The 23,046-nt window shown below is 35.2% G+C and overlaps 1 protein-coding gene across 1 annotated transcript; it reads right to left on the bottom strand.

Moving 5' to 3' along the window:
* Positions 1-2,998: 2,998 nt before the first annotated feature.
* LOC117327867 (phenylalanine-4-hydroxylase-like) lies at positions 2,999-22,820 on the bottom strand. Its single transcript, XM_033885085.1, has 13 exons — positions 22,671-22,820; positions 13,850-13,975; positions 13,172-13,361; positions 11,228-11,316; positions 10,679-10,746; positions 10,220-10,270; positions 8,851-8,996; positions 8,454-8,589; positions 7,565-7,691; positions 6,980-7,075; positions 6,475-6,608; positions 6,023-6,138; positions 2,999-4,945 (listed from the first exon to the last, which is right to left on the bottom strand). The coding sequence occupies exons 1-13, from the start codon at positions 22,722-22,724 to the stop codon at positions 4,896-4,898; spliced, it is 1,383 nt and encodes a 460-aa protein (XP_033740976.1). The 5' UTR covers positions 22,725-22,820; the 3' UTR covers positions 2,999-4,895.
* Positions 22,821-23,046: the final 226 nt, after the last annotated feature.

Raw genomic sequence — 23,046 nt, 5'->3', positions numbered from 1 at the left:
GGGTGGTTTTATTCTGGTGTGTCCAACTTTGGTGTTTCCATCAACGCTGTGTCAAACTTTGTCACTTAAGATTTCTCCAGCTTTGTATTTCGTATAATTCAACATAGTCGTCAGTTTTGTTGTATTTCATTTGAAAACATTTTCATGTTTGGACCGGTGGTTAACGGTTTAAATAAACTAACGCCAGTGGTTAAAGGGACTAAATGGTAAGATTTTCACTTAGATAATATGAAAAAAGGGTATAAGATTTAAAATTATGTAAAAAGTTATGCACTTTATGTTAATTATAAATCTTTAAAATGTCCATAACAATTTGTTTAAAAATAATGAAAAAAAACAAATAAATAAATGATAACGCGACAGCAACTATTTCAAATTATTATTTTTATGTGTGTGTAAACAAATACCTATGCGTATGCGCGATGGGGGAAATTGTAAACATCATTACAAAGATGGCGAACTCCCGATCTAAGTGGAGGGGTTCTGAATTAGATTTAACCGAGCGCACGAAGAAACGAAGAAGCGAGAACGTGATTTTAACTTCACAAAGACGGGCACTTATCTTAGGGACAGTGCTAGCAGATGGCATCAGTTGATAAAGACCGACGAAATTTAAACAGGCCCTCAGTTGGCCAAGTTAATACTTGACAGATCAGTTGACAGCACTGGACTTCGTAGATTAACTGTCGTGTACGCCAAGGTGATGACTTGAATGGTACATAATTAGCATAAATGGTAACAACTGATATCGAGATTAAGCTTAAGAAAGGCCACGAAGTGTTAACACGGCATGAGTCGATTGGTATTGGTCTTCACAAGTCCGAAATGGGCGTACAAATCGAAAGGGGCGCCCAAGAGCGGATCTTGACATTTGTAAATGCATTTGGTCAAATTAATCGTATCATGCCAGAATGTAAACTTGACGCCTTTATGCTTTTGTTAGACTGCCTGTATATTTCACTGTGAACTGTTATGACGTTATGATTTGTATATTGATATGGACATGTAAATAGGCTTCAAGTTTAATTACATGTTCTGGTCTATATCACATTGTAATCAGTTTGAAAATATAATCGATTATTGGTTTGTAATCAGATGCCATCAATCGATCAATTTTGACCACTGTTATTCATGTATGAGCTGCATGCATGCATGTATCCTCTACACTTAACACTTGTTGACTTGCTGAATTCTTAGTGTATTTGGTAAGATATTGTGCAATTGGGGATTGAAAAAAACTTCTAGAGTATCAATTTTGTGAATTTAGAGATTTTTTTTTATTTGCATATATATTGATACTGATTGATTTACCAAATTAATGTAATAACACCATAATTAGTAAGGTTATCTCCCCTGGTGTTTTCAGGCCTAATGGCCATCTTCAGGAGATTCATTTATTTGACGTCTTGGTAACCACATTATGATGTCACATACAAATATAATGCCAGAAGATGGTCGTTAGGCCTGAAAACTTTAGCGAAACATTGTGTTGAATTTATATTTTTCAACTCTTGACACTGGTATATATATATTATATTATATATTATATAAGACTCAGTAGAAGCCTTGAATGTGTGTTGAGAAAATGTCTATGTTGACGGGCAAATTATTTGATGACAAATAAGACAAAGGATCCTGAAGAGCCATCTTTGCATGATAATAAATGACTTCTATGATTCAATATAAGACATAAATATAATATTGCTAATGTTGCATATTTTTTTGTTTGGTTTGTATAACTGGAAATTACATTAATGTTGTGTAAGATTTTTTTTTCTTATAGATATCACAGGATTTATAACACAAAAGTTCTTGGAGGACAAAAGTGCCATACCAGGTGGAAAAGGCACCTACACATCCAGGGACTCATCAATCTGATAGTGGCCAACAGAATAACGGATAGAGCTGGAATATCTAAACCAAAGCCCTTTCATCAAATAGATCCCAGAAGATTCATATCAGAATTTGAAGTTGATAAACATTGCCAATATTTCACACAAAAGAAGAGCCATAATGTTGTAAACAACCTAATTTCAAGTATCACAAGGCTTTCCGGAAATCAAATGGATGAGGAAATTATTGAAATCTAACCATTTAGTCCCTTTAACGGTATAGATAAACTCACACCGATGTTTAACGGTTAAAATAAACTAAAACCGGTTGTTAACCGTTTATATAAACTGACATTGGTTAATAACGGTTAAGATAACTAACGCCGGTGGTTAACGGTTTAATAAACTAACATCGGTGGTTAACGGTTTAAAAAAACTTTCACCGATGGTTAAGGCTTAAATAAATCAACACTGGTTTACTTGAATTTCATGGACATACCCTATACAAACCACACTACCTAATTATCATTATCAAGCCGAAAAAAATATGAGTCCAAAATACTGTACATTTGATTTTAGAGGTTGCATGCCAGGCGCCAAATTCAACAAAGTATAATCACAGACAAAATATCGGTGAAATTAACATTAATACACCCTTTCAACACATTAAATAAAAATATCTTCCCCTCCTTTTTGGCTAGGCTTTCAACGATGCTATCCTCAGCACAAAGTTCCGGTGAAGATGTTGAAATAATATTCCAATCGGGACATTTGCGGGATGAGTTTCTATTTTCAATCCGACCCGACATAGTATTGATCATTGAACAAATCCCCGGTCCCTTTGATAAAGTATGATGACATATCAGGAGGGTTGCAACTCCAACAGTTGATGTCTTAGTCCGCCCTTCCTTATTGATACTCTTGTAAAACATGACGTGTTGAAGAATAAAGGGGGGTAACTCGTTTAATGTTGTACATTCTTCTTAACTTTGGTCGTATCACGTATAGAATCTCAATATAGATCATGTATTATCTTTTTTGTTGAGTACATGTATAAAGCATAAGGAATATGTTGAGATATAACATCACATTAATGAGAGGAAATTACTAACACGATAGGGAAAACGAGTTCCAAGTCTTGATCAAATATACAACAAAAACGTGGCATACGTAACACCCTTTATTTTAAAACAAAACTCCGCAAAAGTTTGAAATCAGTAAATATAGTAAACATCTATACAAACTCTGTTTAGATAACTGACAAACCATATGATAGAATAGATTAACACATAACATTATTCCTTAGTTAGTGGAATGATTATGATACAATCACATCTTAATACCCTACTTCTAGTAAAACTAAAGTTTATACAACCTTATAGCCTATCTATATGTATACACCACATAGATGTTGGTTTATTACACACACACGTATCAGAATGGAAACGATAATGTGTGGCGAAAGTCGGTCAATCCGTCATTTATTTGTTCTGAACATTATGCTTTCAATAATTAACTGAACTCACGACAAGCCATACACCTTTCTTTCGAAATACATTGCTGTCACTATGGCCTATTACACTAGAGATCGATATGAACAGTAAGAGAGTGGCTCATTGTGCTCTGGATACCGTAAAAAATAAACTTCCAAAACTTTTTTTTTTCGTATAAAATTGATAAAATACCGTCATAAATACCCGTTGTTTAAATGTCGCTGCCAGTCGACGTGTAGCTGCTCTGTGTCTTTATCTCTGTGTTCCTGTCATAGATGTGATTTATTGAGTAAAATGTATTTACTTTGGAAGTTAAAAGCGATTCGGAAAAGTCGGGTAACCAAACATTTTTTTAATAATCTGTATTGGCAAATAGTTTTATACAGGCAGCTGCAGTGTGCATTGCATAAAATGTAAAACGCTCAAGTGGAAGACAAACACAACCCGAATTATATACAGAAGTCAAGGCTAAATCTACAGATACTACTAGGAGTAGTAAACAACTCTAGGTAGATATTGTAGCATTATGCACATGTCAAATAGATCATTATTTGTCGTGAAAAATGGACATACTTTGATATATTTTATATATCTTAAATATAACCATCCCACACTACTTGTATACATTGTACATCATCAGACTATAACATTTGTTGTCTAAAAAACATACATTCAGAAACCTAGTCTCTTAATTTTCATTCATTTTTTTTAGATTGAGAAAATAATTGTTTTTCACCGTTCATTTTACCACAATCGTCGAGAATTCTCCTACCATTAACAATTCTTTAAGCATTTCCGTACACTGGTCAAGTCGGATCAGGAAAACAAAGAAATACTGTTCAATTCGCATTCAAAAATAAAACTTTATGCACGATTTCAATAGTGACCTTCTTCGCAAACTTATTTCGTCTACGGCTAGTAAAATAGGCGCATATTGTCAAACATATTTTGACAAAGACTACGACTAGAAAATTAAGCGCATGAGAATAATATCCTCCATCTATGACTAGAAATACCTAGAGCTGTAACGGTGTCCCAATATCACCAAACTGTGACTTGTGAAATAAGCGCTAGTTTTACCTACACAAGCAGCGAGAGGGAAATGTTGGCAGGAAAAAATTGTTTCGGTAGTTTTGAATAGAGAATCATATCCGAGGATTTAAGTTACAGTTAAAGCAATACACAAATAATAACATCAGATAGGAGGAGTCGTTCACCATATCAAAGCCTCAGAAACTAGCTACTCGTTGAGATAACATAAGAAAAAAATACCTTTCTTTTATACATAATAAATTCTGTAGTGGGATAGCAAACAAAATCTAAAGTCAGCTGAACCCGATTTCGATAATATATATCTAAGCTATATACCCTATCTAGATCCCTAACGCTTAGCAGTAATGATTACTTACAATGTCTGGTGTATATATAGAGGTTTGTACACATTCTGGATGGAATAACAATAAAACGTGATGTCATACGTTCTATAACACATTTATAATGCTGAAACGTGATGAAATGATGGTGTCAAGTCAAATAGTTTGTTCCTCGGGGACCACTCACAATGAACTGTTCATAATTTCCCAACTTTCCTCAATGCGTCCTCGAGGAGGTTCAGGTCACCTGTAATAAATAACGGGTTCACAGTCATATTTCCTACATTATACAGACATATAGTTAGGACCCGAAAGAACAATACCTCGTAAATGTGTTTACATCAATATGATTATAGCCTATTCCATGAATGAAGTAAAGTCCCATAAAATAAAAATCAAAACTACTGACCATCGTCAGCAGCCATTTGTATTGATACCAATTATCAGTAAATTTATCGCCATTTACAATGAAATAGCATTTGAATATAGCCAGCAAAAATTTACAGTTAATTGCATATTATTTAAATACCATCTATCACAATTAACCAATTAATATTACTTTTACATTTTGATCTGAATTATAATTAACAAAATGATATTATAATTAACTTGATGATTAGTTGAACTTTTCACAAGATCAATACATGTAGAGATTAAATATATCTAACAGACCCAGGTGTCCTATTTTACGGACAGTAAGTTATCAAAATTATCAAAAATATTCTTAAAATACACACATATGAATAGTAGCAATTTATATATTTATTAAACAAAAGACTCACAGACGTATTTAACACATAGAAGTATTTGTGTAATTATGATCAAGCCTCTTCTCGCTAAGGTCCAAACTTTTACAGTCAAGAATGATCTGACATTTCGTCCTTGTACTAAAAATATTAGGTTATCTTGGGTTTTATCAGTTACCGTTACAGTAGTTCAAACGGCCATTTTATCAGATCAGGAGCATGCCAAGGTGCCTGTCATGTCATATATACACAGTATGTAGGACAATATAGGGAGTATCAACAAAGTTAGCGGTCGATATAGCGTACCACATTTTTACAAAATAGAGTTTTGAACTTTTAGATATTGTGGCGCTGAATATTAACAACAATATACGATTATGTATTGTTGCTACAATATCTTTGAGTAGTATGCTAATACAATCAACAATTCTGCGGGAGCTAGCATATATTATCTTTACAGTTAAATCTATGTGCGTCTTTGGAGGGATTAAACTAAACAAAATTAAGGTGTATATGGAGTGTCTATGAATGTCCACACAATGACTCTAGTCATTCATATCAAAATACTACCACCGTACCTTTGATTGTCCTCGTCAAGTTCAGAAGCTGGTTCTTGTTGTCGATGACCTCTACGGTCTGGGTATATGGGTTGTACCGGACAGTGAAGGGTCGGGGGATCATGTCCGCGTATGCTCTGAATGTATAAACATGTCACGTGATCATATTCGTACTAAAAATGATTCCACCGGTCACTCTACATTCAGGAAAAGTTATCAAAAAGGATGTATGTCAGCCAACTATGAAATTAATAATGCATTTCCATTTTTAAGATATAAAACCTCATAAAGTGAGGTAACTATATATAATTTTATATTCAAGCGATGACGTCCTTGGCGAGCAATAACTTAATCATTACATTGTACCACCTAGGTATATTACTGCGATTAAAAATGCAAAAATTTGCAAGATGTGGAAACGAATTCTTTTTATCAACAAATAATGAAAACGAAAGTGAGTAATGAATACTAACGTCATTTTGTCTTTGGCGTCTTCGAAACTGTCGGCGATGAAGTATACGGGCTGGTATTCCGTAATAGGGTATTTCTGTTCTGCCGTCTTTGTGGGTTCGAACTCCTTCCGTTCCGGCTTATCCGACAAACAATACTACATGAGAAAAATAGAAATTTCAAAACAAGATATGCAGCAGTGGTGAGATAATGATAGTCGGACACAGTTTTTTTTTACACACTTTACAACATGAACGGCGGATGTTAGCTAGAATAGATATTCGACAAGCCTCTTTGATTGAAAAAGACTTTATTAAAGAACACATGATAACTTTGTTATCTACATGATAATGTGATAGTTCCCTGTTCATGTGTCAGCTGACCGATGTTTTTAATATCATCTTTATCAATACATTTCAAAGCCCTTTTCCTACCCATACAAAAAGGAGAACATTTTCTAGCGTCATGTGTTAAGATAAGATTATTTATGATATATGTGACAACAGCCGTCATCATGCCAATACAAACCTGAAGTTCGCCAAACGATGACAGAAGTCCAGCTCCGAAAGCCCTTACATCTCCTTCCTGTCGACACAGGCCAAACTCCACCGTGAACCAGTAGCACTGTAATTGTGGAAAGGTTATATTTGTGGGGGAAATGAACCTTTTTGTTGTTACAGAAACGAGCCACCAAATATGCATATGAAGAAAAATCATGAGGGAAACGCAGGAAACATACTATTTTAGACGTCGTGCAAAGAGTGATCAATATCGATGGTCAATGGAATGACATTCGAAATATTGTTTTACTCATCTACAATCATTGAAATGACGCCAACATAGAGATAAATAACTCTATTATTCAGAGATTATTTAATGAAGTAAGTTAAAGCCGATTATCGAACAATCCATTACTTATTACTACAATATACCATTGTACTTATCACTACAATATACCATTATAATCATCCCTACAATATACCATTATTAGTATCACTACAATATATCATTGTAATTATCACTACAATATACCATTGTACTAATCACTACAATATACCATTGTACTTATCACTACATTATCATTATAAGTATCACTACAATATATCCTAGTACCGTGGCGAGTTTCTGGATGTACTCGTCAGGGGCGCCCAGACTAGCCAGGCCGATCTCCTGTGAAAACCGGGCGAATACTGGGTCAGCAAAGAGGGGCACGTGACCAATCAGTTCGTGGCAAACATCTCTGAAACATGAAAAATGACAACTTCAGGTTACTGTTAAAGGTAAAATATACATTAAAATATGTACGTTTACAGAATATCACCGCATACCCCAAGTGAATATTGATAAAAGTCTTGTCTGATGTGTTTAAACCTATTTCGTGAATCATAGTTTCCAACTGTCACGGCTTCAATCCTTGTTTAATTATACACAAAGTTAAATAGAGTTAGGAGCACGCATTAATAAAGTCGGCATCATACAGTAAATCTGACCTAAATATCTTATTGTTTAACATTTCGATAACTAGAACAATAAATATTGAGTCATCTTTTAAATGACGAAAATGACGCATCTATTTTCGTATTTGACGTTTCTGGACTTTTTTTCAAAACAGCAGAGAGATTTAAATGCGTATTCACCATGTCACGGATTCTTTATTGTGACTCGAAGACGCCGATACATAACATTTCGATTCTGAGTATACTTAAACAGAGATGAATAGACAATCCTCATATGTGGAAAATTAGAAATATTTGCTTCGAAATGTTATAAGGAAACAGATGAAATGGGATTTGTTACCCTACCTCATTACGTACATAGTGTATCATAATGTTCCTTATTTTAATCAGATTGGACAAAAAAATCTATTTACACATAACGATTAATCTAAGTTAACATTTCTATAAAATCAATTCCATACGAAATGCAATGTAAACATCACACCACATTCCCCGAATTCCTCACTGTTTTGTATTTGTAGAGCATCAATCTCTTATAAACTTACGGTTCAGGAGTGTACATAGGTTTCGAACTATGACGGATGTATTGTGTCGCATGGAACACTCGGAATGCCAGTCCAGCAAGGAAATCGCGTGATGACAGTAGGCCAGCTACCGGTCGTAAGCTGAATCCAGAACAGTCTGAAACGGAAACAAAGTAGTCGATGATATTCACAAAACAGTGAAATAATATGCTATACAACTGTATCATCAATATTCATTCAACATCACGTCAAAGCGATTGATAGCATGTAAGTGAAATGTGTAGTTCCTTAGACGTGTCGTTGTTCAAGAACGCGTGTCATAACACAGCTATCTTCTTGCCCCTTTGACAAGTTAAACCCCTCTACAAAGGCCGGATACATGTGATACTAACAAGATAAGTTGAACACTACTAGTAACCTTTTAGGAACTTGGAGATGTCCTCGAGCTGTGGGATATTATCCCGACGATATCCACAGTTCTCTTCCAGGAGAGGGAATATATGGTTGAACTCCCGACAGGCATGTGTTGGGTAAAGTGCAGTCAGCTTATCGTATATAGTAGTCCTAGAATATAGACCATAGTTTATGAGACATGGAAGTAATATTTAGATATCACAATAGGCAATTTACAAGTACAAATGTCTGTGTAATATAACGACGCCAGTCAATTCGTGGTGGCCTGTAATATTTATGTACACGTTTCTATTAGATTTGACACATTTCTACCTCCGGTGTATTGTTATGAGTTGTAAGTTTGTAAAACATTGGTTATAATTAGTTTAACCTGTACCAGGGTCATATTATTGCTAAATAGTCCGCTCCACAATATAAACATTAAACTGCGTCAGTGTGATATAAAAACACCATAACAAAACAAATCGACCAATGTAAAATATATTTCACTAAAAGCAGCAAATTTTGAATTCCATTGCAATATTAGTTTTTCCTTAAACATTCTTTACATCCCTAGTGAAAGTATTCCAACAACGAATGAGAGAAAACCTCTCTTTATAAAACTACATCTAATTAGACGGAATGTGATGAGAAATTTATCTGACATTTTTATACATGTGGCACTTTATGGAAATATTGTTTAAGCATGTGTTTAACACGTGATACGCGAGGTCGCGCGTAATTTATACAGATCAATTTAATAAGTAAGCAACAGCTGGTCACAATCTGCGCCACTCAATATTTAATGTCACCGACTCCTCTATAGGCGTCTAGCCAGAATCAACTTGTGCCCACGAAATATATTTAATAGCATTATGGCAAAAAAATACGTATCCAGCTATTACATATATCCCTCTGTGAATATGTCAAGCTCCTTGTGTCTTAAATTAAAACATTGTTTGCACTTTAACTGTTACCGACGATATAAATCATTCTCGCGACTGCCTCAAAAAACCTATCAGAATTCGTGAACAAAGTTTGCATTGCAATGGTAATGAAATAACTATTGATTGAGTTCATATTAAAACCAATTGAAAACGGTGTCTGTAGATATTCAAGCAATACCAGTAACACAGTTACTCCACAATGTAATATTTAGATATCACACTAGGCAATGTACAGTACAAATTTCTGTGTAATCAATTCAATTCAATTCAATTGCGAGAATTGATTTAATATGCGCTAACCACGACGTAAAATAAAAAGCTTATCTGAGATCTGCTAAACCTACTAAGGTCAATGATGAGTGACCAACCACGCCCATCCTCAAGCAAACTGGTCGGTTTTATAGGTATATTAAACATGTTTGATATTAAAAAGGGGAGGTCACCCACCATGTTTGAATTTCCTCTGGTGTGTAGGTTACTTTTGGTATCTCTTCTCCACTGAAATGGAAATTGGATAATTGAATAAGTAAACATTTTACAGGTACATGAGAATGAGGATAGTTCTATGACTAATTGTTTGATATCTATCATTGATGTATTCGGTGAGATTGTTGTCGGCTTGATGTTAAGAATGTATTGTATGGATTAATTTCGTTTGTAAACATTTGTAAGGAATTCCTCTGAGTTTTTATTCTGTGGGATTATTATCTGTCTTACCTAAAGTGGGTACGATTGAGATCCTATTCCTGTGTGTATACACCAGGTGGTATATGGGATTATTGTCATCTGATCCGGAAAAAATATTTGATATACATACGTTTTGAATTAAGTATCCACATTTTAACACTAGGGCTTATAATACTGTTTTTGCAGGATCTGTATTTACTGATGTGAATGTGTACGTACTGTTTGTAATGGAAGGCTATGTCAGCGAACTCTTTCCTCCTCGCTCTGTAAACACTGTCCGTAAATCCCTGCAACACATACGAAATGGTGTGATGAATAGTACTAGTCTGATCAGTAACGGTCCAATTTCATGCATGGTCGCTGTCCAACAGGATATTGGAAGGATGAACATTTACATATACATAATCAACGGCGATCTTGTGACATAATCATAAGAGCTTTTCTGAGTGTAGTTAGTTAACCGGGGACATGTCCCTATCAAAAAGGCAGAGTACCCCAACTACGACACCATGTTGTTGTAACATGTCACCTAGTATAAAGTCAGAGTACCCACATTTCGACACCTTGTTGCTTTAACATGACCCCCCATCATAAAGTCAGTGTACCCACACTCCGACACTGTGATGTAGTACACACACCCCGACACTGTGATGTAGTACACACACCCCGACACAGTGATGTAGTACACACACCCCGACACTGTGATGTAGTACACACACCCCGACACTGTGATGTTGTAGCACGTTCTATTATCAAAATATTACATACCGGGTGGTCTGAGTCCAACTCCGAGCCGTAACTTAGGATCTGGTTTGCAAATCGGTCCAGCTCGCAGATCTTTCTTGGGAACCATGGGACTGAACAAGAAATTTCAATGAATTATCACGTACATTAGCACATGTATATCATTTGTTGTTCTTTGCATGTTCTTGACAAGAGAAAATGATGCATGGTTTTAGAGACAAAAAAATAGCAACACCCAGTAGTCCATTGTCACAGAAAAACAACATATCAATAAACATACTTATTGCATTTTTGCCAGTGAAATATAGAATTTTATCAAACTAATAAAACTTATATTTTCACTGCAGCGATGAGCAGTGAAAATATAAGATTTTGCAGTGAAAATATAACTTTTGCAGTGAAAATATAAGTTTTCCGTTTTTGACCAATCAGAGCGGACCTTTGTATTCACCTCGTTGAAACTTGCCAAATTTTCCAATCGAAGCGGAGATAGATAAATTTGTTATTTTGCTATATTTCTGAAATTTTCAGACTAGTTTTTGACAAAATACTCAATTGACGCTAGCTATTCATGCACAGATTCTCCTATAGCAGCAGAAAACGCTTAAATATTGCGTTGAACAGTCCTTTCAAAATGGCGCCGTCAAGTTGACGTGGAGTAACGTCACAAAGAGATGACGTCATTACTGATTCCAGCACTTTTTGACACTATTAATTTTCGATGTTTTTAATTTTGTTTTTAAGTTTATGAAATGCAATAAAAAGAAAATTGAATGGTTTCCCGTTAAATATAACATATATTTCACTCGTATGACAGAATATTTCGATATTTTTCACTCGTGAAAATATCGATATTCTGTCATACTCGTGAAATATATGTTATATTAAACGGGAAACCATTCAATATCCTCTATTTATATACCAGGTATGGACTGTCTTTAAAATTTGTTTAGGTCAATACAAAATGTGCAACGTGCCAAGACCAATATCCTTCTAACTAATCTACCGTACTCGTGAGTGCGCGTGTGTGCGTGCGTGCCTACGTTCGTGCGTGCGTGCGTGAGTCTAGTGGCCTCATTTTCTATGTTCTAGTGAATACAACAGACGTTAACACACAAAAGACAGTACTCACGTTAACACACCACAGATAATACTCACGCCAACACAACAGACAGTACTCACATTAACACACAATAGACAGTACTCACTTTAACACACAACAGACAGTCCTCACGTTAACACACAAAAGACAGTACTCACATTAACACACAACAGACGGTACTCACATTAACACACAACAGACAGCATTCACACAATAGACAGTACTCACGTTAACACACAACAGACAGTACTCACGTTAACACACAACAAACAGTACTCACATTAACACACAACATACAGTACTCACGTTAACACACAACAGACAGTACTCACATTAACACACAATAGACAGTACTCACGTTAACACACAACAGACAGTACTCACATTAACACACAACATACAGTACTCACGTTAACACACAACAGACAGTACTCACATTAACACACAACAGACAGTACTCACGTTAACACACAACAGACAGTACTCACGTTAACACACAACAGACAGTACTCACATTAACACACAACAGACAGTACTCACGTTAACACACAACAGACAGTACTCACATTTACACACAACAGGCAGTACTCACATTAACACACAACATACAGTACTCACATTTACACACAACAGACAGTACTCACATTAACACACAACAGACAGTACTCACATTAACACACAACAGACAGTACTCGCATTAACACACAACAGACAGTACTCACGTTAACATACAACATACACTATTCGTCTTTACACAAAATAGACACTTTGTACTTGCGATCTGTTTATACCCCTCTACGTTGTCAAGGGTTTTTACAAAACGAATACGGAAACCATGGTATAGGAGGTGTGAGTCTCTGCTGTACCTGTTCCCGGTCCTTCATCAGCGCCATCTCGAGTTAGGATTTTCAAAGTTGTTGTCCGTTTACGGAGTTCATCCACCATCGCTTTAAAGGTCGCCTGTTGATGAGAATCGCAGTTGACGAAGAAGTCATAACTGTCTTTTCCTCTCTTGGATGGGCGAGACTCGATGTGGGAGAGGTTCACCTTGTGTTTCTTTAACATAATCAGAGAAAAAAAATATGACAAAACTTGTCAATTCAACTCTAAGCAATGCGTCGTTATTAATTCAGTGATGTCATTGTGATATCGTTTATGTAATATTTGGTCCTCTTCGCCTTCTTCTAAAATACAATGAAGCGAACGTCACTGAACTGACTGAAACAAAAACAGTCATACAGGAAAGTTAACTTAATATTTTAACCTTTCTTACTTACACAAATAGTCATACAGGAATGTTTACTGAACACTTAAACTTTTCTCACTTACACAAGCTTTTTCGTCTTACTTACATATACACAAGCACTTCCACATGATAACCTTCTAAAGATCTTTATCTTACTTTGGTTACCAAGAAAGCAATAACCCATAAACTACCAAGCTTGGGCTTACATTGAATAACTGAAAAAATACAAAACTTGATTGCCTTAACGTTTCTATTCGGCCTTACCCTAGAGTCGTGTAGTAAGGAGACTTCACCTTACCTTGAAGACTTTGAGACAGCCAGCCAGTGCCCCGACCTCCTCGTCAGTGGAAAAGAGGAGACTGATGGCGTTTTTATCGTGCTCCTCCTCGATGTAACCATGATAAGTCTTCAGATCACCTTCTTTCTGCAAAATCAAAGCCTATGTCGTCAGCATCATAGTCAATTAAAACCCATCTCGTCAATATCCTCACAATCAATAACTAAAACCAATTATAATACATAAGTAGGGCTTTTAGCCTGAACAAGTACATAAGCAGGGCAATAAAAACTCTACTAGTACATATTAGGACACCAAAACCTGGAGTAGTGCATAATAATGTGATAACACATCAGCAGAGTACTAAAATAGTACTAGTACATAATTAGGGGCCTTAAAAACTGTACTATTACTTACGTACTTAATAGTGAAATAGTACATAGGAAGAACAATAGAAACTGTACTTGTTCATAAGCAGGGCATTAAAAACTTAACTAGTACATAATAAGTGCCTTTAAAACTGCGATGGTACGAAAATAGGGAATTATTATAATGTCACACACTCTACACAGACTCACTATTATAATGTCACACACTCTACACAGACTCACTATTATAATGTCACAAACTCCCTACACAGACTCACTATTATAATGTCACACACTCTCTACACAGACTCACTATTATAATGTCACACACTCTCTACACAGACTCACTATTATAATGTCACACACTCTACACAGACTCACTATTATAATGTCACACACTCTCTACTGACTCACTATTATAATGTCACACACTCTCTACACAGACTCACTATTATAATGTCACACTCTCTACACAGACTCACTATTATAATGTAACACACTCTCTACAGACTCACTATTATAATGTCACACACTCTCTACATAGACTCACTATTATAATGTCACACACTCCCTACACAGATTCACTATTATAATGTCACACACTCTACACAGACTCACTATTATAACGTCAAACACTCTACACAGACTCACTATTATAACGTCACACACACTCTACACAGACTCACTATTATAATGTCACACACTCTCTACACAGACTCACTATTATAATGTCACACACTCTCTACACAGACTCAATATTATAATGTCACACACTCTCTACACAGACTCACTATTATAATGTCACACACTCTCTACACAGACTCACTATTATAATGTCACACACTCTCTACACAGACTCACTATTATAATGTCACACACTCCCTACACAGACTCACTATTATAATGTCACACACTCTCTACACAGACTCACTATTATAATGTCACACACTCTCTACACAGACTCACTATTATAATGTCACACACTCCCTACACAGACTCACTATTATAATGTCACACACTCTACACAGACTCACTATTATAATGTCACACACTCTCTACACAGACTCACTATTATAATGTCACACACTCTCTACACAGACTCACTATTATAATGTCACACACTCTCTACATAGACTCAATATTATAATGTCACACACTCCCTACACAGACTCACTATTATAATGTCACACACTCTACACAGACTCACTAATATAATGTCACACATTCTCTACACAGACTCACTATTATAATGTCACACACTCTCTACACAGACTCACTATTATAATGTCACACACTCTCTACACAGACTCACTATTATAATGTCACACACTCCCTACACAGACTCACTAATATAATGTCACACATTCTCTACACAGACTCACTATTATAACGTCACACACTCTCTACAGACTCACTATTATAATGTCACAGACTCTCTACACAGACTCACTATTATAATGTCACACACTCCCTACACAGACTCACTATTATAATGTCACACACTCTCTACACAGACTCACTATTATAATGTCACACACTCTCTACACAGACTCACTATTATAATGTCACACACTCCCTACACAGACTCACTATTATAATGTCACACACTCTACACAGACTCACTATTATAATGTCACACACTCTCTACACAGACTCACTATTATAATGTCACACACTCTCTACACAGACTCACTATTATAATGTCACACACTCTCTACATAGACTCAATATTATAATGTCACACACTCCCTACACAGACTCACTATTATAATGTCACACACTCTACACAGACTCACTAATATAATGTCACACATTCTCTACACAGACTCACTATTATAATGTCACACACTCTCTACACAGACTCACTATTATAATGTCACACACTCTCTACACAGACTCACTATTATAATGTCACACACTCCCTACACAGACTCACTAATATAATGTCACACATTCTCTACACAGACTCACTATTATAACGTCACACACTCTCTACAGACTCACTATTATAATGTCACAGACTCTCTACACAGACTCACTATTATAATGTCACACACTCTCTACACAGACTCACTATTATAATGTCACACACTCTCTACACAGACTCACTATTATAATGTCACACACTCTACACAGACTCACTATTATAATGTCACACACACTATACACAGACTCACTATTATAATGTCACACACTCTACACAGACTCACTATTATAATGTCACACACTCTCTACACAGACTCACTATTATAATGTCACACACTCTCTACACAGACTCACTATTATAATGTCACACACTCCCTACACAGACTCACTATTATAATGTCACACACTCTCTACATAGACTCACTATTATAATGTCACACACTCTCTACACCCACTCAATATTATAATGTCACACACTCCCTACACAGACTCTCTACACAGACTCACTATTATAATGTCACAGACTCTCTACACAGACTCACCATTATAATGTCACACACTCTCTACACAGACTCACTATTATAATGTCACACGCTCTCTACACAGACTCACTATTATAACGTCACACACTCTCTACACAGACTCACTATTATAATGTCACACACTCTCTACACAGACTCACTATTATAATGTCACACTCTCTCTACACAGACTCACTATTATAATGTCACACACTCTCTACACAGACTCACTATTATAATGTCACACACTCTCTACATAGACTCACTATTATAATGTCACACTCTCTACTGACTCACTATTATAATGTCACACACTCTCTACTGACTCACTATTATAATGTCACACACTCCCTACACAGACTCACTATTATAATGTCACACACTCTCTACACAGACTCACTATTATAATGTCACACACTCTCTACACAGACTCACTATTATAATGTCACACACTCTCTACACAGACTCACTATTATAATGTCACACACTCTCTACACAGACTCACTATTATAATGTCACACACTCCCTACACAGACTCACTATTATAATGTCACACACTCTCTACATAGACTCACTATTATAATGTCACACACTCTCTACACAGACTCACTATTATAATGTCACAAACTCCCTACACAGACTCACTATTATAATGTCACACACTCTCTACACAGACTCACTATTATAATGTCACACACTCCCTACACAGACTCACTATTATAATGTCACACACTCTCTACACAGACTCACTATTATAATGTCACACACTCCCTACACAGACTCACTATTATAATGTCACACACTCTCTACTGACTCACTATTATAATGTCACACACTCCCTACACAGACTCACTATTATAATGTCACACACTCTCTACAGACTCACTATTATAATGTCACACACTCTACACATGCCCACTACTATGATATGCCAGTTGTTAATTACCTAGCCTAGCAAAGGTGTCTATGAAGACGTAAAATGTCAGAACTGTCAGAATTCCTTAATACGGTATGGAAATTAATGCATTAATGTCTAAATTACCCTTACATTCCGTTTTGTCAGTCTGATTTACATGACTTGAGGAGAATCTTTTTTTAGTAATATATATCCCACGAATTCCGCATAAAATTTATTCTCCGGCTGCATATAATGTAAATTAAGTGAGAATAAACGTGCGTACTGTTAATGGCCTTGTGCTAACTATCCTGACCATTTGTTCTGTGTTTTGTTTGACTTCCTTTCCCTTGTACTCCCGATACTTCTATAATGCGTTCTTGGAATAATGGTAATAGAACACCTGTTTTAACTTAGAGTTGATATAAGGAAAGGAATCATTCAGAATTCAAAGTACAGACGCGCAAACAATGTAACCAAATCAGTTTTGATTTCAATCCAGAATTCTCTTGAATGGTTTTAATGTTCCCATTGCTGAACTATATCATATTGTCTTAAAGTAACGGGATATATTTCACACAAGAGGATCAGAATATTCAATTGATACTCTAGAGTATGAAGACATATCAACATAACCGGAAACTGCCACTGTCTGTACGTGTCAGTGCATGCATAAAGACTTGTCTTTTTTCTGGGCGTTGATAAAACCTAAAAGTGAGTTCATGGGCAGGTCGAAATACCTGCAGAAAGATAAAAGTGTAAACGTCACATGTAGCTACACCAGGAGTGTTTACCAAACGAGTGTCGTTTTAATAGGTCCTGGGAGAGTTTAGGTCTGGTGTACACATCTTGAGAATTATGTAAGAGGTGATAAACAATGTCGTTACGACCGACAACATACTGCACGTTCTGTCACTTATAAAAAAAAAACAGAATCCTACTGTTGTCCGTATTTTAAATATAACGAGTTGATCCTTTCTCTTTATTATAATATTTGTGTTTGATATTAATGGTACTGATGAAACAATTTACCAAAGATTAGAAGTGATACGGAATGTAGCTCCAAAACCTTGCATACCTGCAGAGTAGGGTTAATAAATGAGCATACCTTCATCAGATTATGTAAGAACTTGATTCTATCCCCCATGATACCAAAGTCATTAAAATGGTATATGATGGCTCCTGCTTGACGTTCAGCCCAAAAGGGGTGTACAAGACAATATAACTGGTCCTTATTGGTCAATATCTGCCTTCGACATGACAGCGTCCTTACATGAACTTAATGTGTTGGTAGGACAATAGCTACCAACAACCAATCAAACGTTATGTGAGACTATAACAGTCGACGGAAACATTTTTATGCTCGCGTTTAAGTTTTCTTACAGAAATATATTGAATGAAATTTAGATAGCAAGAAGTGTATTGACCTCGCCCATTGGATATACACTCATGAACCTAAAATTAAAGACGCCACAGAAATCGTTTTGATATACCGTTCATTTTATCCTATACTGTATATACCTTTCTTTATATTCTATACTGTATATACTTGTCTTTATATTCTATATTGTATATACTTGTCTTTATATCCTATACTGTACATACCTTTCTTTATATCCTATACTGTACATACCTTTCTTTATATCCTATACTGTACATACCTTTCTTTATATCCTATACTGTACATACCTTTCTTTATATCCTATACTGTATATACTTGTCTTTATATTCTATACTGTATATACTTGTCTTTATATCCTATACTGTATATACTTGTCTGTATATCCTATACTGTATATACGTGTCTTTATATTCTATACTGTATATACTTGTCTTTATATCTTATACTGTATATACTTGTCTTTATATCCTATACTGTATATACTTGTCTTTATATCCTATACTGTATATACTTGTCTTTATATCCTATACTGTATATACTTGTCTTTATATCCTATACTGTATATACTTGTCTTTATATCCTATACTGTATATACTTGTCTTTATATCCTATACTGTATATACTTGTCTTTATATCCTATACTGTATATACTTGTCTTTATATCCTATACTGTATATACTTGTCTTTATATCCTATACTGTATATACTTGTCTTTATATCCTATACTGTATATACTTGTCTTTATACTCTATACTGTATATACTTGTCTTTATATTCTATACTGTATATACTTGTCTTTATATCCTATACTGTATATACTTGTCTTTATATTCTATACTGTATATACTTGTCTTTATATCCTATACTGTATATACTTGTCTTTATATTCTATACTGTATATACTTGTCTTTATATCCTATACTGTATATACTTGTCTTTATATCCTATACTGTATATACTTGTCTTTATATCCTATACTGTATATACTTGTCTTTATATTCTATACTGTATATACTTGTCTTTATATTCTATACTGTATATACTTGTCTTTATATCCTATACTGTATATACTTTCTTTATATTCTATACTGTATATACTTGTCTTTATATCCTATACTGTATATACTTGTCTTTATATCCTATACTGTATATACATGTACTTGTCGATATATCCTATACTGTATATACTTGTCTTTATATTCTATACTGTATATACTTGTCTTTATATTCTATACTGTATATACTTGTCTTTATATCCTATACTGTATATACTTGTCTTTATATTCTATACTGTATATACTTGTCTTTATATTCTATACTGTATATACTTTTCTTTATATCCTATACTGTATATACCTTGTCTTTATATTCTATACTGTGTATACTTGTCTTTACATTCTATACTGTATATACTTGTTTTTATAATACTGTATATACCTTTCTTTATATCCTATACTGTATATACCTTTCTTTATATCCTATACTGTATATACTTGTCTTTATATTCTATACTGTATATACTTGTCTTTATATCCTATACTGTATATACCTTTCTTTATATCCTATACTGTATATACTTGTCTTTATATTCTACACTGTATATACTTGTCTTTATATCCTATACTGTATATACTTGTCTTTATATTCTATACTGTACAGTATATACTTTTCTTTATAGCCTATACATGATACACCTTTCTTCATATCTTTGCGTCTTAAATATTGTAAAAATATCTCGTGTGTTTCTGGGAACTACTGTTAAATTCTCATCACAGAATCCCTGTACTTCGCCTTCTTTAAATTGCAGCTATTCAAATATTGATAGCCGTAAATATATATGCCGCTTAAGAGGAAATGATACAGTAACAAGAGTGGATTTATCTATGGAAATAAGTATATTGAACGCTGATATCCGGTGTTGATACATTGGATAGTTTTGACACCAAATGCCGTATATAGTTATACAACGTGCATGTAAATATTAAAAACCGGCGTGACACCTGTGGTCCATATGGTCAAACGGCGTGACACCTGTGGTCCATATGGTCAAACGGCGTGACACCTGTGGTCCATATGGTCAAACGGCGTGACACCTGTGGTCCACATGGTCAAACGGCGTGACACCTGTGGTCCACATGGTCAAACGGCGTGACACCTGTGGTCCACATGGTCAAACGGCGTGACACCTGTGGTCCACATGGTCAAACGGCGTGACACCTGTGGTCCACATGGTCAAACGGCGTGACACCTGTGGTCCACATGGTCAAACGGCGTGACACCTGTGGTCCACATGATACTACAGTGTCTTTCAAGTCCAACACTATAAATATGTATTGCTTATATTTTTGTGAACATTATTTATATTTAAAACTTCAAAAACATCACTCTGTATGTAGTGTTTCATTGCTGACTTTTTTTGTTAGTGCTGTCCGAGATTTATGTAAACTAATGAATGATGAAATAGGTCATATCTACGAGAGGTCAGTCTGTCACCTGACAAATGACAGACCGTAGCTTTAGGCGATAAGGCAACCTGGGAAAAGGTCGACACAATTTTACCGCATTAAAGTGGATGTATTTCATCATGAAAAATGGGATACCATCATACGGTATATAGTACAAGGTGTAGAGTGAGTGTTGTAGGTATAACTGGTAACATTATTTATTTATTTATTTATTCCCAATTCTACAGACCAGAGGGTCCACTTACAGCATAGATAACAAATACAACATAAGTATGAAATATCAGTCAGTTACATATAACACAGACTTAAAAACATGTCATACTCTAAAACAAGATCAAAATAGTTAAAATTACACTGAATCCTATTTCATTGAATTATCATCACTTACAGTAGAATTTCGGATATACTGACCTTCATATACAACGAAAACTACCACAATACGAGAATAGATGATAATGACTATGTAACTACCTGGAATAAAGGGAATTCAACAGTCGACGAAAATGGCAGTAGTATTGTTAATGGCTTTAACGTCTAATAACATGGCATTTCGGTGATCGAGTCAGTATTCATAGACCTGCTATAGAAATCAGTCTTGTTACTCTAATTACAGGCCCCAAAGATACGTTATGAGCGATGATACCAGCAGTGATTTTCTCCACTTTAATACATTAGTACGTCCTGGTCAAGTACACTCTCGGTTACTCAAACCTTCCGGATCTAGTTTGAGTTATGACTGTCTTACAGGGGATTACATAGGATTATCGCCCATACGGTTTAATTTTATTCAATAAATAGGCTAGGCGGTGTCCAAGCAGCTAGTAGCGTGTCCTATACGTAAGTAGGTAAAAATAGCTGCAGTTATGGCATAGTGCGCATAGAAATTGATGCATTTTCTATTCTTTCTAATATTTGCACTGTGTTTCACACTGAAACTAAAACAGGGGCTTTGGATTAAAGAAAATCGATAACCATGGTTATAATTTCCCCAGTCTTGTGTAAAGTCCACGAAGCGTTCAATACACACACCGTGTAATATTTAGATTGCCCTGGACAGTCATAGCATTATTCCTCCACAGTGTTTTAACACTGTACAATATTTTAACTCTGTACATTAAAATAATCGGTACTTGCTGGCGTGAATCCAAAACAGTGACGCGTATACAATTAATTAATCAGCGGTACTTTACTAATGCTATGTGATACTTTACAGAGAAGATATATACCTATATACAATAAGTATGATTTTAAGGATTTACACTTACCGTTGTGCCATTGTCCACCTTGGCCCGTTTAGCTGGAGAAATTCCCGCATCCATTTCGTCCTGTCAAATATGAACCGAATCTCTGTTTACAGTCGCCTTTCTTGAACGACCTTCACATACACACCTACACTCGGAGCATTTTGATTGGTTAATACAAACACACCTCCCAGTTCATATACACGTATTACAGGCTGTTCCAATATTGTAGCATAACAATACTCAATTACAAAAAGACTACAGGAATGTTAAAAGTAAACAAGTATTTTGAATATTTAAAAAAATTAGTTTCTGCCAACAATGAGTGTAATAAATCAACCAGATAACATAGCTATATAGCGTTAACAAACAATAATATGTATTATACCACGGGGTTGTG

The sequence above is a fragment of the Pecten maximus genome, chromosome 5 (genome assembly GCF_902652985.1).
Source record: "Pecten maximus chromosome 5, xPecMax1.1, whole genome shotgun sequence".
Lineage (NCBI taxonomy): Eukaryota > Metazoa > Mollusca > Bivalvia > Pectinida > Pectinidae > Pecten > Pecten maximus.
Note: the sequence above shows the minus strand (reverse complement) of the source record. Positions and strands in the feature narration are given on the sequence as shown.